Below are 16892 nucleotides of genomic sequence, written 5' to 3'. Positions count from 1 at the left end.
ATGTCGCCTGCATTGCTAGGTGGACTGCCAGAGAAGCCCCTGTGTTACTTTTGTAAGAACAATGAATTACAGTTGATCTACAGTGTTTCAGGTGTACAGCAAGGTGATTCAGATATGTGTGTTGTATACTCTTTTTCAGAGTCTTTTCCACTGTAGGTTTTTATAAGATACTGAATAGAGTTCCCTGTGCTCTACAGTAGGTCTTGTTGTCTACGTTTTATTTCTAGTAGTGTGTATCTGTTGATCTCAAATCATTTAGCATCATCTCTTACAGAATTTCTACTATTATAAACATCGTTTTTCAAGACTACCTAGTATTCTTCGGCCACAATGAAACATAGTTTACTAACAAATCCTCTATTTTTAACGTGGCAGTGAGCATCTGTATGCATGAAGGTTGTTGGCATCTTATTTACTTGGGTTAGGTTTATGGCAGTAGCATCCCCAGGTCAGTAGTTCAGCATGTTTTAAAAGGCTCTTTATACATATTGCCACATTGCCCTTTAGATGGTTTCTATCTATCGTGTCCCCATTTTGTTGTTGTTGTTTAGTCAGTAAGTCATATCTGACTCTTTGCAACCCTATGGGCTGTAGCCAGCCAGGCTCCTCTGCCCGTGGGCTTTCCCAAGCAAGAATACTGGAGCGGGTTGCCATTTCCTTTTCCACATGATCGTCCCGACCCAGGGATCGAACCGTGTCTCCTGCATTGGCAGGCAGATTCTTTACCACTGAGCCACCAGGGAAGCCCAGTATTCCCACTAGCAACAGTCTGTCTCAGTTCATCCTTATCCATGTTGACTACAATCCTGTTTATCCATTAAAGAATTTAGGATGATGAAGCATCCTATCCCGACCCTCAGATGAGATCAGAGGATGTGAAGGACCTGACCTTGAAGCTAAGAGGCCACCTGTCCTGCTCTCCTGTGCCCCCTGCAGGCATCCTCAGAGAAGCGGGGACACACAGCCGTGTAGATGCTGTGACTCCCCATCAAAGGCTCTGGCGACCTAATGACATGGATACACTTCGGTTTCATGATGGAGTTGACCAGACTAGGAGCTGATATGGCTGTTTTCCCCTCCCCACCCAGTATCTTCCTCAAGCTGCTTGTCTTCTGGCTTATAAGGGCCCCCACTCACTTTCTAAGCATTTCACAGATCCCACCATCCTTCCAAAGAGCTGCTCACGTAGCTTCCAGGTCGTCCGCTGTGTTGGAGTGGCCCGGTGGCCCTGTGCAGTTACGCAAAGCACTCTTTCATGTACTGTCCACATTTATTTATTTCTGGCCGCACTGGGTCTTCATTGCTCAGGCTTTCTCTCCTGGTGGTATACAGGTTTCTCATCCCAGTGGCTTCTGTTACAGCTCTCAGGCTCTAGAGCACAGGCTCAATAGTGATATTGCTCAGAAGCTTAGTTGCTTCTTGGCATGTGGGATCAACCAGGACCAAGGATCGAACCCGTGTCCCCTACTTTGGCAGGCGGATTCTAACCTCTGGACCACCAGGGAAGGCCTTTCGTGTCCTACCTGGTCAGATGCTCATGACAGCCCTGGAAGGCAGATATTCATTTCCCTGTTTTATAGGTGTATTATTATCCTAAGTCTGCCATAACAGATTACTACAAATTTGGTGAATTAAAACAACAGAAATTTATTCTTTCATATTTCTGGGGCCAGAAGTTCAAAATCAAGGTGTTGGCAGCATTGCACTCCCGCCGAAGTTTCCGTGGGAGAATCCTTCCTTGCTTCTTCCAGGCAAGACTGCTTTACAGGGGTGGTTGTTTGATTAATGGAACTGGTTCACAGAAAATGAGGGCTTCCCTGGTAGCTGAGCTGGTAAAGAATCCACCTGCAATGCAGGAGACCCCAGTTCAATTCCTGGGTTAGGAAGATCTGCTAGAGAAGGGATAGGCTACCCACTTCAGTATTCTGGCCTGGAGAATTCCATGGACTGTATAGTCCATGGGGTCGCAGAGTTGGACACAACTGAGTGACTTTCACTTTTTCACAGAAAATGAAATTTGGTGCCCTTGGATACCCTAGGCACCTCAAACATCATTTCACCATTACTCTGTTAATGCATTACTATGAATTACATTGAAGATATTAGCAGACCCCTTAAATGAGGGTCACTCGTTTATTCTCCATGTGGTAAGTGGGGAAGCTAAGGCCTAGAGTAAGCAGAAAAGCTAATGGGAGAATTCCAGTTACAGCCTGGATGTCTGGATTTGTCGTCTATATTTTAAAGTATTAGTTGTGATCAAACATTGCAGTTGGGCAAGTAGTTGTCAGAATGACTATTTTTTTTTCCTATTCACTAATGTATTTATCTGTTTATTTTAAAGCTTTTTATTTTGTATTGGAGTATAGCAGATTAACAATGTTGTGATAGTTTCAGGTGGACAGCAGAGGGACTCAGCCATACATATACATGTGTCCGTTCTCCCCCAAACTCCCCTCCCCTGCAGACCGCCACACAGCATTGAACAGAGTTCCCTGTGCTATATTGTAGGACCTCGTTGGCCATCCATTTCAAATATAGCATTGAGTACATGTCCATCCCGAGCTTCCTAATCATCCCTTCCCACCTCCCTTACCCACTGGCAACCACAAGTTCCTTCTCCAAGTCTGTGTGTCTGTTTCTGTTTTGTAAATAAGTTCATTTGTATCGTTGCTTTTAACCCCTCTATTTTACGTTACAAAGAAATTCTTGGTATCTCAGTTACTGTTGAACTCCTCTTCCCTGGATCAGGTGCCTTTGACATGTTGGCCCCTCACAGCTGTCCATTCACGGACCTCTGATGAGCAGTGTATAGTCCCTTCCTGCTCGTGGTCCCGAGGGCCCGTGAGGACACGTCTGGACGCACCCCCGGCTTTCAGCATCAGCCTAGGTGTTTCTGTGCTTTGTTGGTACCTTTCCCTTTTCTTCCTAAGTTCACTTCTAAACTGGAGAAGTAGAGCCTTTAGAAATGACTTAACTCCCAAATCTGAGCCTCACAGCCAAATGGATGACTGTGGAACACAGGTAGTACCCGGCCACAAGTTTGGTGAACATTTGATAATCTGAGTCCACAAGATTGCTCTGTACTCCGTCGGTGGATGTGGGTTACAGCTAGCTTGGAAGTGACCTGGAGGATTGAGAGGGACAGGTGGGGTCCTCCTCTGCCCTCAGCCTCCCTTCCCCATGTCTGTTAGCCACGGCATAGCGCATGCTGACATAGTGAAACATGCCTGCGGCCACACCTAATAGCCAGGAAGCTAATATCCGCACCCCATGCTTATGTGAGAGCACCTGTCGTGTAGAGAAAGCACCAGTCTGGAGCTCAGTTTGGAGAGTAGGCTGGGAGACTCTCCAGTAGCTGGTCTCATCATGCCTGGGATCATCTCTGAGTTATCATGGGTGTCATGATCATCACACGCTCTCATCCCAAGGGCTTGTGCCTTGAAGAGCATTGTTTAATGACAAGTTTACTCTTGGTATCAGGCCTCCCCGGTGGCTGGAAATCAGATCAGCAGGGTCTCATGAAAGTCCAAAGCGGAGGCTGAGCCACGGTCTCCTAAACAGCGAGGGTGTGATTAGACAGTATCAGCTCCGAGGACATCCCAGCTCCCCCATGCTGCCTCACCCACTGGTCTTCCCTGCCCCTCGACAGTGGTGCACAAAAGAGCACATGTGCCCCCAGCCTCCCCAGGACCTTGCTGGCTCACCAGCTGTCATTGGCAGGCCTTTAATGGGCGTGTGAAACCCCAGAACCTGACCTGTTTCTCCTCTGGGGAGACAGTGTAACACAGGATGCCCGGTCGGGATGAAGGATTCAGGTGGCTCACCTGTACGAGCGTGACTCTCTGTTACCATTAAGGCAGATTGTTTTGGTTCCTCCAGTTCCCAGAATCTGGGCTCTAAAATAAGTGCACAGAAGACGGTAGGAACTGATATTGCAGCATTTTCTGCTCACTTACTTAGCTTTTTCCTTCCTCTAATTTTAGCTTTTTTTTCTGCCTACCTCCATCTCTCCCCTCACCATGCTGGCCCGAGAGGTATAACCTCTGGGACAATACGCCCAAAGGGTATATTGACTCCAGAGTGACTGTCAAATTTCTCAGATGGTTGTAATCAGTCAATAAACATGTTCTGAGCAAGCGCAATACACAAAGCCCAGTGTTTATTACAGACTTGTGGCTTCTGGAGGAATCCATGCCCTCAAGCAGCTTCTAAACTAGGTTGAAGGGCAGATCGTGTGAATCGTGTCAGGCAGCGTGGGAAAGACGCCATGAAACCGAGCTCATTAACCTGGGAATCTGAGGATGGGCTACAGGGGCATCCGTCAGTACCCCAGAATGGCCTGTATCATTTCCTGTTTGCCAACACACACACTTGGGGGGTGGTAAGTTTATCTCTTTCACCAGCTTCACCCCAACAGGTAAAGAACTTTGTAGACAATCAAACTTTGTGGAAGAGCGCTCCTGATTTCGATTATCATTATAACAAGATTTCGTTGCTCCAATGGGACTTAAACTGAATCTTAGAAATATTCCAGGAAGAGTAGGGTGGGAGGTGGGCCTGATGGAAGGGGCTCCCAGGAAGTATCAGGGAAAACTGTCACTCTCAGGACTGGTGACCTTCAGTTGTCTCACCACTCTCAGTCTCAGTAAAATGCACATCTGTGAAATGGTGATCACAGCTGCTTCCCCGAGCTTTGTGGGCCTTTTTTTTTTTTTTTTTTTGGCTCGCTTTGTATCCCCACCCCTCAGCACAGTGCTTGACTCATATCACAGTGGACACTAATCCATATTTAATGAATGTGTGAGTTCACCAAAATAATCAACGTGAGAGGGCTTGGTAAACAGCAGAGGGTTGCTTCAGCTAAAGATCTGAGTTGCTAAGTATGTGCATTTTGTGCTTTGCAAGCAGCCTGTGCTAAGTGTCTTCTCCCCCTTGAAACTGACCCTTCCCCCCTGTAATGGGGCTCGAAGGGCCAGCCCATCTGATGGAGTGTCTGTGGGCTGGCCAGATGAATGATGGCAGCGTTGACCACGCTGACAAGATATGCAGTTGCTTAAGAGCCCAGAGGTGACCTCACTCTCCCCAGGGCTTGGCCTCTCACCCCAGCGCCTGCTGACGCACACACACACCTGCAGCCCTTCTCTCGCTCCAGGACGAGGAGACCTCGTGAGCTCCTTTGCTGCCCTCATCTGCACTGAAAGGGTGGAAGGATGGGCAGGAAGGGGCATTGCTGAGCCTCTCTGGGACTCCTCCTCACCCACTAAGTACATCCTCTCCATGGCCTCTCAGGACAGTAGAAATGATTGGGTGCTCCTTTGCTGAACACTTGCATGGGTAGGGGATCCCTGGTAGCTCAGCTGGTAAAGAATCTGCCTGCAATGTGGGAGACCTGGGTTGGGAAGATCCTCTGGAGAAGGAAACGGCTTCCCAGTCCAGTATTCTTGCCTGAAAAATTCCATGGACAGAGGCGCCTGGAGGGCTACAGTCCATGGGGTCACAAAGAGTCAGACACGGCTGAGTGACTGATACTTCACTTCCCTTTTGTATCCCCAGCCTCCCACCCGCTGCTTCCTCACAGCGCCCCTGCTGAGAGAGAGCAGACTGGATCTCCTGTCAATTTTTCTTTTCTCCTATGTGCCATTCAACAGACAGGATGGCTCCTCAGCATAATCGTGATTTGTTTGTTGTTCAGTCGCTCAGTCGTGTCTGATTCTTTGTGACCCACCCCATGGACTGCAGCATGTCAGGCCTCCCTGACCTTCACCATCTCCCAGAGTTTGCTCAAACTCATCTCCATTGAGTCGATGATGCTATCCAACCATCTCATCCTCTGTCGTCCCCTTCTCCTCCTGCCCTCAATCTGTCCCAGCATCAGGGTCTTTTCCAGTGAGTTGGCTCTTCCCATCAAGTGGCCAAAGTATTGGAGCTTCAGCTTCAGCATCAGTCCTCCCAATGAATATTCAGGGTCAATTTCCTTTAGGATTGACTGGTTTGATCTCCTTGAAGTCTAAGGGACTCAAGAGTCTTCTCCAGCACCACAGTGTGAAGGAGTCAATTCAAGGTGCTCAGCCTTCTTTATGGTCCAACACTCACATCTGTACATGACTACTGGGAAAACCATAGCTTTGACTAGACGGACCTTTGTCAGCAAAGTGATGTCTCTACTTTTTAATACACTGTCTAGGTTTGTTATAGCTTTAATCATGATACTCTGAGAAACTTGGGCAGGTTGGGAATGGGAAGCATGTTTAAAAGGCCATGGATGAAGGTGACAGGAGTTCCCAGAACAAGTTAAGAAAGACAGGGGTGATTTCTCCCTAGAACAGTTCTCCAGGGCAGATGCAGCTGATAGAATGAGCTAGCTAAGGACCAGCAGCCTGTGTTCCAGATCTGTCACTCGGAGACCCTGAGCCGCCCTGAATCTCTCTGAGCTTTCAGCTCCTCTTCCATATGCTGGAGTGGTGCCTGTCATGCCTCTCAGGATCGTCGTGATAGTCACCATCTATGATGATGCTTCCCATGGTGCAGACTTGTTATTCACATATACACACGCATACCCCTTATGTGCAGAGAGCTCACCATATGCCATTTATCTAACACACACCCTGCAACACCCCTGTGAGACTGTATGGGTTTTCCACTTTTATGGATGAGGAGTCAGAGGCCCAGAAAGATAATTGGCTTGCCCAGAGCCAGTACACACACAGCTCCTCTGTGTTGGAGCCTGTATCTCTGCTTCCATTCTCCACTATAACACTAACTCCTGATCTTTTTCTCCTGTATCCTGTCACTTTGTCCCTTAAAATATTACAGACTCCTCTGGCCTTGACCCTCTGTCACGGCTGTTTTGTTGTCTTCCTGATTTGGCTTCTGATATTCCTCCTGGTCCTGCTCTCAGCTTACCTGCCCTGACTTCCGAACACAGTCCATACAAACCTTAACTGAGCACCTTTCTCAAGGCAGGCACTGTGCTCTTGCAAAGTGAGAAAAGGAGCGATGATTCTCTTTCCTTTCCCTGGCTCTGGGACATCTCTCTCCATTAAAAAAAGAAGAAGAAGCTGCTGCCTCAGCCCTGAGTGCACAGGGCAGAGGAGTGTGCACGTGTATTATTGTTAATCTCCTCTTCTGTAAATTACTAGGCATAGACGTCCCAGGCAGACCCTTCAGGGAAACAGTGGCGCTGTAGCTCTTGATCTTGTCAACTAAGAGTGGGGCAGTGCTGGAGGAGAGCTGGCAGGAACCGCACTTAATCTCTCCCCTCCTTTGACACAGGGCAAAGTGTTACTAGCTCCACTTCAGAAATGGAAAAGGGACATGCACGGACCTGCCTCTCCCCACTTAGTGAGTGGACAGTGGAATCGCCAGTCCGCTGGGTGTCATCAGTCCTTGCGTGTCCTTGGGGACTGGGCACCTTTGAGTCATGGTTGATGCTGATACTGAATGTGGGCTCCAGGGCAGGATGAGCACAGCCCAGGCCTCTTGGGGGGCTGACACTCTGAGCACTCCAGGCCCATCACCTGACCCTGCCCGATGGAGAGAGGATGTGGTGCGGGGCAGGTCCCTGTTCCCAGGTGCCACCCAGCAAGCTGATCCCCAGCAACCCCCGCCCCAGGTGGGCCTCTTCCTGGGGAGATACATTTATAGACGCTGCCCATTCCTCCGGCACCAGGAATCTACCCTCCAACTAGGCAAGAGATAAATCAAAGCCAAACTTGGCTGATGACATTCAGGAGCCAAAAGTGACCCCAGCCACACATAGAAATCCCAGCGGACTGGCCAAGGGCCTTTGTCTGGTCAGGAGAGCCCAGGATTATCTGGCCCTCTTTGCTGATGTATGGAGTCACCGGCTGTCGGAGTGTTTACGAATGGTTATCACCTCGATGCTTGGGCCGTTATCAGAGGCAGGGCCGCCTGCCGGGGCTGGGGCTCGCACCCTCTCTATTACCACCTGTCATTGGCAGAGAGTGTGTGCTGACGCTGCCCAGTCCAGACTGCCGAGGGAAGATAGTTTCTGACGGCTGATCAAAGAGGAGAAGCAAGGCCCGATAAAAAGAGTGTGTGTTGGTGTACTTTTAACTTGGGGAAACATTGGCATTTGCATTTTTTCCCCATCTTCCTGGTGCTGGCAGGAACCATGCCCAATAAATGTGGTGGATTCATTACCTAATCACTGGGGAAAGGGTATGTGCTTAAAGTAACAGAGCATGATTGTAATCTCCTTCCAAGAGAGAGCGGCTGAAATAAGCTTCACAGAAGACTTGCTGTATAATAAAGTCGAATCATTTAAAGGTAGCCTTTGAAGTGATCTTGCATGTAAAGTCTAAGCTTGGCGTTCAGCAGAGCACCGTGTATTCTTTGGAACTGGGGTGCAGCTTCCGATGGAGGAATGGTCTTTGTAGAAGATGCTGTCACCCAGCCCTCCTGCTGCCGCCCCCCCAGATGGTGCCCCAGTGATGCGCATGTCCTGGGGAAGTCTGTGCAGTGGAGGAGAATGAGGTGTAGACCGAACTGTCAGGGCATCCAAGTCCTTGAACCAAACCGGCCCACAAACCTGCTGTTGGATCTTGGGATATAACTTTTCTGAGCTTCAGATGTGAGACGAGGACGTTTGGTACAGATTAGAGGCTATAGTGGCTTTGAAAGCATTGTGTTTTTTTTTTTTAATGTGAACTCGGTAAGCCCTTTTAAAAATGAAGCTTTAGGGGAAGCCCTGTTGCATTAACGGAGTCAAGTAGGGTAGTTTTGCTTGAACCTGGGCAAGAATTCTGCTGCCCTTGACCTCCAGCCTGAAGTAGTCCCTGAGTACTTCAGGGGAACCCTATAGATCCTCTGAAAACAGTTCAAGGAATTCCCTAGCAGTTCAGTGCTTAGGACTCTTTTTTATGTTTTCACTGCTGAGGGCCCAGGTTCGATCCTAGTCAGGGAATAAAGATCTTACAGGCCACTCAATAGGAAAAACGAAAACAGTTCAAAAACTACTAACCCCACATTGTGGAAATCTCCATGCCCTGAGCTGGTGGCATGAGCCGTCTCGTTCTGCCCCGTGCATCCATGTTTCATGGTGTTCCTTCCTCCGGCCTCGGGAAGGGCTGAAACAGGCCCCGGGCGGGGGCGGGGAGGTGGCGGTGGGCCAGCGGCGAGAACAGCCTGCCCTCTCTGCAAGGTGACTCAGGTCGGATGTCCCCGTGTGTGCTGCAGGTACCTTCGACCGGAGCGTGACCCTGCTGGAGGTGTGCGGGAGCTGGCCAGAGGGCTTTGGGCTGCGGCACATGGCCTCCATGGAGCACACCGAGGAGGGCCTGCGGGAGCGGCTGGCCGACGCCATGGCTGAGTCCCCGAGCCGGGACGTGGTGGGACCCGGAACAGGTAAAGGTGGGCTCGCACTCCTAGCCTGACTTGGTCGTGAGCGGCGCCTGTGAGTGTGGGGCTTCTCTGCTGGGAGAGGGTGCGTGTGTTTGTCTTAACCCACCGTGTTTCTCTAGTTAACACTCTGGTTGCCATCCATTCTGGAAGCTCTGGTATTGGGAAACCCAGTGCAGAGGGGAGTTCCTATGGAACCGACCCCTGCTCCATGGGCTGCTGCCTACAGACTTGCTGTGGTTCCGCCACTGTGCTGTACAGGCGGTGCCCTGAAGGACAGCCTTCTCCAGGGAAAGGGACCGCCTTGCCCACTAAGGTTTCAGCAGCCCTTGGGCGACGAACGCTAAGGCAGCGCACCTGCCTCTGCCCTGCTGCAGGCTTTAGAGATTGGCGAGTGTCGGTGGGTCCTGCAAGCCCCGAGGGGCAAGGATGAAGCAGACGGGCTTGGTGTGACCACACCCCACCCCTGCCAGACAGCTCTTTCTTATGCTGCCTTTGGCCGTGGTACTGTTGTCTGCCACTGAGTCCAGCGGCTGGGGACTAGGGCAGTTTCTTGCATCCTTAGATGATTGGGTGAGCCCTGCCCCAGGCAAGCAGCTGTAAGCGCACACACACACACACACACACATATGCACTTAGGAAAGCCATAACCCTTCCATCTCTACAGAATTACAATCCAGCCTGCCTCTCCTTTTTTCAAAAGCTCCTCCTAGACATCTGTGTTGTGAGTGAGGGCTCTAGCTCAGTGTTTATGTCCGAGGAGGACCACCCGACAGGCGTCTTCTCGGTGTTCTGAGGTCACCAGGGGATGGAGCACAGATCCTCAGATCCTGGCTGCAGGTCTTCCTGCTCTTGCCTGCCTGACTCCTCTCAAGCCTGTTGTCCTTCACCGTGAACCGCTCGTCCCCACTCCATGCGCCTCCTTGGAGAGAGGATCCCAGGGAGGAGAAACGGACACGCCTGGACAGGAAGCAGGACCAGCAAGACAGAGTCAAAGCATTTTTGGCAGAACTCAGAATGCCTAACACTATGACGCAGTCCCGATTCCCTGTGGAACCTCTAGGCCTTTTAGATATTTGGGTTTAGCGGTTAGGTTTTCCCTCTCTTCTTTCCCATCCCATTCAGTTCCTCTGTTTCTGTCCTAAGAGGATAGAGACATATTGTCCTCAACTCTATCTCCACAGCATTAGCTTCATGCCTGCCCATAGCGCTCATGTGATAATTGGCAAACGAACAGAATAGCAAGAGAGGGAGTTGGCTAGAGATGGAGAGGTGCCTTATCCAGCCACGGGAGACCGCCGTCTCTGAGGACCAGCCCCGCCTCACCCTGCTCCATGCCTCCTTCTTCCCTGGAAAGGAAGATGCAGGCCTTGGAAGCTGCAACCAATCGTGTTCTAGCCTTGAATCCCACACACACAGGCACACCACCTCTCAGCCCTCCTTGTAAAACCCTCCAACTTGTGAATGGCAGGTCATCACACCATTGTTCTCCCACCTGGACCTGGAGATGAAGAGCAGAGCCATTATCAGGGGACTTGAACCCGTGTGGCTTCCCTGGTGGCTCAGATGGTAAAGGATATGCCCGCAGTGCAGGAGACCTGGGTTTGATCCCTGGGTTGGGAAGATCCCCTGGAAGAGGGAATCACTACCCATTCCAATATTCTTGCCTGGAGAATCCCATGGGCAGAGGAGCCTGGCGGGCTACTGTCCATGGAATCGCAGAGTCAGACACGACTGGGGGACTAACACTTACTAACCCCATTTTGCTCAGAAGCTGGCCGACAGGAAGAAAAGCTTTTCCCTTCATGAGCCTCACTTGCAGCCCAGCTTTCCCCTGTACCCCTGGGGCCCCGTCCAGCACCGCTCACACCAGCAGGGCCAGTGTGACACATGCCCAGGAGCCGCTCTTCCAGGGCCAGAGCGGCTCAGGGTCGGCCCTCCTCCTGGCCGCCTTCCTCCGAAGCCCCGGAGAGCCCGACCGTATCATCCAGCAGACGGGAAGGCGCGCTTAGGCCGGGCTGGGGAACTTCAGCCTGGCACGGACCATTAGCAACCTGAGAGAAGCTGGCAGCAGTTCATCTGCCGGACAGCTGAGGGATTCAGGAGTCTTTGTGGCCTTAAGCGGGTTCATGAAATTAAAAAAAGAGAGAGAGGGAGAGAGGAAATTAAAACTGCCTGACCCACAGGTCAGAAAATAGGAGACGCCCTTTGAGAGCTGAGGGATTTCATTTTCCTCCCCAAACTGTCACCAAATGGGATTCATTTGGTTTACTTTGACGTGTGTGTGTGTGTGTGTGTGTGTGTGTGTGTATTTTATATATATATATATATATAAAACTCTGCCTTGGTTTTTTATTTTTTAAGATTTTTTTATTTTTGATGTGGACCATTTTTTATGTCCTTATTGAATTTGTTATAACACTGCTTCTCTTCTGTATTTTGGTATTTGGCCTTGAGATATGTGGGATCCCAGCTCCCTGACCAGGGATTGAACCCCTCACCCTCTGCGTTAGAACGCGAAGTCTTAACCACTGGACCGCTGGGGAAGTCCCATCTCTGCCTTGATTTTAAAGGTCACTATGTAAAGCAGATATCGTGGAAGTTAACCTGTTCCCCTCTGCCTTTGTTGAGATTCAGTCTTCACATTTCGCAACTCCAGATAAAGTATCAGCCTAGCAGTGCAGCCGTGGGTCCTAGAAAGGGCAGGCTAACACACCCACAGTAGAGTCGGCCTGCTGCCCGGGGATAGCCAGGGAAGTACAGTGTGATGTGGGTGAGAATTTCCTGCAAGTCACCCTTTGCTCAAGGAGCCTCCTGGTCCCTGTCTCTTTCTACAACCTGCTTCTCTGGGTGGAGGATAGGGTGACCCAGGCGTCTACCTCTGTTGGTTACTCTGAGGCGGCAGAGACGATCGGTTCCTGTAATGCCTCCAGCAGGTTCTTTGTTGAGTGTACATCCGGGACAGGTGGCCTCTTTATCAAGGTGTGAATGGCACACGCTTTCATGACCCCTGACGCCGAAGTCCCCTGTATCCATGTTTCACTGTTATACAGATTCAGCCAGTGATGTGCTAGTAAGTGTTTAACAGCCAGCTCTGCAAAGGGAAGCAGGAAAGTCCTGATTTATAGCATTTGGGCATTTCCATAGCATAGAAGCTCCCATTACAGCCAGTTTCAGGCTGTCAACACGATGTCAGTCATCGAGCAGAATTCGTGAAAGTGTAACAGTCAGCCAGCTCCAGCATTCCACTGGTAAGCTGCACCGTAGTGCAAACCAGCTCTCCCCCAAAGGAAAGCAAAGCCTTTCAAAACCTTACTCTTCCAAGAGTGGTATGTGAACCAGCAGCAACATCTCTATCCGGAAACTGATTAGAAATGCAGACTCTCAGGCCCCACCGAACCCTGCTGACTCAGCAGCTGCAGTTGGACAAGATCTCTGTGCATGGGGCTTCCCTGGTAGCTCTGACAGCGAAGTCTGCCTGGAATGCGGGAGACCCGGGTTTGTTCCCTGGTTGGGAAAGATCCCCTGGAGAAGGAAATGGCAACCCACTCCGGTATTCTTGGCTGGAGAATCCCATGGGCAGAGGAACCTGGCGGGCTACAGTCCATGAAGTCACGAAGAGCCAGACACGACTGAGCGACTAACACTTTCACTTTCACCATGCATATAAAAGTCAGAGAAGATCCATTTTAAAACATGGTTAACTCTGAGGCAGGTGTTGGCTCTGTCCTCCAGGTTGGCTGCTGACCAAGTAGTCTATGAATAATTAGATCACATGTGGGATTTGCAAGTCCAGCTCAAAAATAACTGACTAAATTGCTTTCTCTCTAATATCATCACATCTCCCCATTCAGCAAAGCAAAATTTAGGTCAGGCCAACTCTGCCTGTACACTTAGGTGGCTGAAGAAAAGTCGTGAATTATTCAGATGGGTCGGTGCCCCTCTGCCAATGTGCGGTCTCTACTCCCCAGTGAGCCCAGGCAGTCTTTCTGCATTTTTTCCCAATTCTCAGTTTGCACTCGTCTTTCACAGGAGACACCAGTGCCTAGAATGGTGTTTGGCATGTGGCAGATGTGCAGGAACTGCTGGGTGAATGGGATCCTGCACTTAACCTGGATGTTAGCAGCTTTGCTGTAGCCCCTGCTTTACTGCTGTGGCTTCCAGCCTGTTTTCTTTCCCTTACAGAGTCTCCATGTCTCTGGTCCTCTGAGAGTTTGTATTTTATTATTTTCCCCATGTTACTGCTGTTTATTGAGTATGAATTAGTCTGCTCTTTATTCAGTATGGTACCTGGGCTCCATCCATCCACCATCTTGAAATCGGTCTCTTTCCTTCTTGATGGACACTATTTCAGATTACCTGTTCCCCTCAAATCTCTTACCCACCAGCTTGTCTCTCCCACTCAGAAGAGAGTGGTCAGCATTTGAGAAATCCTGTGGCCTCCTGCACCCAGACCCTGAAAACCCCCTTTCCTCCTGTCCAGAGGAGGAGCAGCCCCTGCCCACAGCTGGAGCAGCCACAACGCCCATCCACCCCAGAGTCCCCCCTGAGTACCCATGTTGCCCCAGCCGTGGCCTGGGGAGCCAGGCCCAGTGATGTTGGAGTGAGCTCCCTGTGGTTCCTGCCTCCCCGCACGCCCCTGGTTTCTTCTGCCTCCAGCTAATTCTCCATCCTTTCCCTGAGTTTTGTTCCTCTGTCAGCCTTAAATCCATATCTCAAGGCACTATCTCAATCCTTTCTCCCCTCCCTCCATCCATCCAGGGCCATCTCCTCCACTTCCGTGGCCTCAGTTACTATCCATAAACCGATGATTTCCAAAGTGCCTCCAGGTTGGCTTTCTCTCCTGATCTCCAAGCCCATCATCCAGTCCCCTACCTATGTTTCCATATATCCATACACTGGACTCCTCTGCCTTCAGCTTTGTCCTTCTCCTGGATTCACGGCCTGTCGTGCACGAAGTCCTTCATGACCAGCCACTGCCCTCTCTCCAGGCTCCTGTCCCTGCTCTGGGTGAGCCCCAGTCCCGCTGAACTCCCTGGAGGGTCCCTGAGCACACGTGCTCTGTCTGCCTGCGGGGCCTCTGCACATACTTCTCCTTCGGCCTGGAATGCCGTCTCCCGCGGCCCCCTCCTCTCTCCGTCACTCCCCCTCAAAATAACTTGACTAATTCCCGCTTAGCAGACATTCCTTTCAATATTGCCTTTTCTAGAAAAATAGGATTTTTTTTTTTTCCATAAGCAAAACATTTACTTATCCCAGTCGTTTTGTGTCTGAGGGAAGATATAACCTGGGCTTCCCTGGCGGCTCAGCCATAAAGAATCCTCCTGCCAACGCAGGAAACATAAGAGATGCAAGATGTAAGAGTTCGATCTCTGGGTCTGGAAGATTCCCCTGGAGGAGGGTACGGCAACCCACTCCAGTATCCTCGCTTGGGAAATCCCATGGACAGAGGAGCCTGGCAGGCTGTCTAGTCCATGGGGTCACAAAGAGTCAAACACAACTTAGCAACTAAACAAAAATGGCAAAGATATAACACAAAAAAATTTTCATAAACACCTAGATACATATTAATTTCATTGTCACTTGAGACGTTAACTCTTTCAATCACTATTTAGCTAAGCCTTGTCTTTTTTTTTTTTTTTGGCTTTCTCCCACCTCCAATAGCAGACGCCCTTAGGCCTAATTCACAGGTCCTGATCAGCTGCTTGAAGTATTCCTGACACGTGTCTGTTGCAGGCTGCCTCCCCTGGCTGCTGTTGACTCTTAGGAGCTCACTAAGTCAGCAGTCACGGTCAAGAGCGACCATGTCTTCCCCATGACTGTGGCTTCCCACAGTCCTGGGAACACTGTTTCATTCTCCTGTTTGATCACAGCACTTGGGGTAGGAAAGGCTGCAACTTTTTCTGTCTAGCCTCTCTTTCTTTAAAGTATTTTTTTAATTGAAATATAATTGATTACAATGTTGCTAGTTTCCAGTTACAACAAAGTGATTCAGTTATACATACATATATAGTTTTTTCAGATTCTTTTCCCATGTAAGTTATTACAAAATACTGAGTATAGTTTGGGATTAACATATACACACTGCTGCTGCTGTGCTGCTTAGTCACTTCAGTCGTGTCCGACTCTGTGCGACCCCATAGACGGCAGCCCACCAGGTTCCCCCGTTCCTGGGATTCTCCAGGCAAGAACACTGGAGTGGGTTGCCATTTCCTTCTCCAGTGAATGAAAGGAAAAGTGAAAGTGAAGTTGCTCAGTCATGTCTGACTCTTAGCAACCCCATGGACTGCAGCCTACCAGGCTCCTTTATCCGTGGGATTTTCCAGGCGAGAGTACTGGAGTGGGTTGCCATTGCCTTCTCCTCATATACACACTGCTGCTGCTGCTGCTGCTGCTAAGTCACTTCAGTCGTGTCTGACTCTGTGTGACCCCATAGACGGCAGCCCACCAGGCTCCCCCGTCCCTGGGATTCTCCAGGCAAGAACACTGAAGTGGGTTGCCATTTCCTCCTCCAATGCATGAAAGTGAAAAGTGAAAGTGAAGTTGCTCAGTCATGTCTGACTCTCAGCGACCCCATGGACTGCAGCCTACCAGGCTCCTCCATCCATGGGATTTTCCAGGCGAGAGTACTAGAGTGGGGTGCTGTTGCCTTTTCCTCATATACACACTACTATGTATAAAATAACAAACAAGGACCTACTTTAGCGCATGGAACTGTGTCCAGCATCTCTTTAACTGACTCTTCTAGTCCAGAAGCAATTACTCTTGGGGATCACACTAGGGGCTCAGTCTTTACCTCTTACCTTCCATACACTTAACTTCCTTACTCAAATATACTTTCTCTCAAATATTTCTTAGTCAGAACTTTCAGAAAACAGTAGTATAGGCAAAGCACTCTAGGATTATTTTATTTCATTTTTTTAATGCAGTCTGGACCCGCTAAATTGATTTTACAACACAATCAATGATTTACAAATCAATGATTTTACAACACATTGATGAATTGTAATCTAGTTTGGAAACCAGTGCTCTAGTTTATTCTGCTAAATCCTCTGCGTTTTCCTGAATGTATATTAATTACTCAGCTGAAAAGGCTATGAGATTATTTTCAACTAAAGGTCTTCCAAAGATTTCTGTCAGAAATCTTTACCTCTACTCTTTGAAAAGGCGTAGGGTACTTTGAAAAGTACCTTTTTTCTTTCTTAACGTGGAAAGCACATTTTGAACAGTATGAAGTTTTTAAATGATCACAGGAAGGGTTCAATAAGTGAATTAATAAATATCCACTGACAACCTATGTTTTGCAAAAGATGACTCAAAGCGCTGTGTGTGTGTGTGTGTGTGTGTGCGCGTGCATGCACGCTAATAGCTTTCATTTCAGGACTGAAGGAATTCAGCTCTCAACCAGTGTTAGTTATTGGTACTGGAGTTGACCAGCTAGGCACCCCAAAACACATAACCCAGCACGCTGGCCCCTGCATTCTTCCTCTAGGATTAGCTCTTCCAACGGGCCTGGAACTCCTGCCTGCCTC

The 16892-nt window shown here is 49.5% G+C and overlaps 1 protein-coding gene across 9 annotated transcripts in view; it reads left to right on the top strand.

Moving 5' to 3' along the window:
- BCAS3 (BCAS3 microtubule associated cell migration factor) overlaps nucleotides 1-16892 on the top strand; it is a 586592-nt gene that overhangs the window by 553633 nt on the left and 16067 nt on the right. For 8 of the 9 annotated variants that reach the window (XM_059878411.1, XM_024980624.2, XM_059878412.1 and 5 more), the window contains one exon: nucleotides 9199-9366. In XM_059878411.1, the coding sequence (XP_059734394.1) occupies nucleotides 9199-9366 (168 nt within the window). Of the gene's footprint in view, nucleotides 1-9198; nucleotides 9373-16892 lie in introns of all 9 variants that reach the window. The other variant, XM_059878413.1, reaches the window with a different exon arrangement.

The sequence above is a fragment of the Bos taurus genome, chromosome 19 (assembly GCF_002263795.3).
Source record: "Bos taurus isolate L1 Dominette 01449 registration number 42190680 breed Hereford chromosome 19, ARS-UCD2.0, whole genome shotgun sequence".
Classification (NCBI taxonomy): domain Eukaryota; kingdom Metazoa; phylum Chordata; class Mammalia; order Artiodactyla; family Bovidae; genus Bos; species Bos taurus.
The sequence above is the reverse complement of the archived record's forward strand: the minus strand, read 5'-3'. Positions and strand labels throughout refer to the sequence as shown.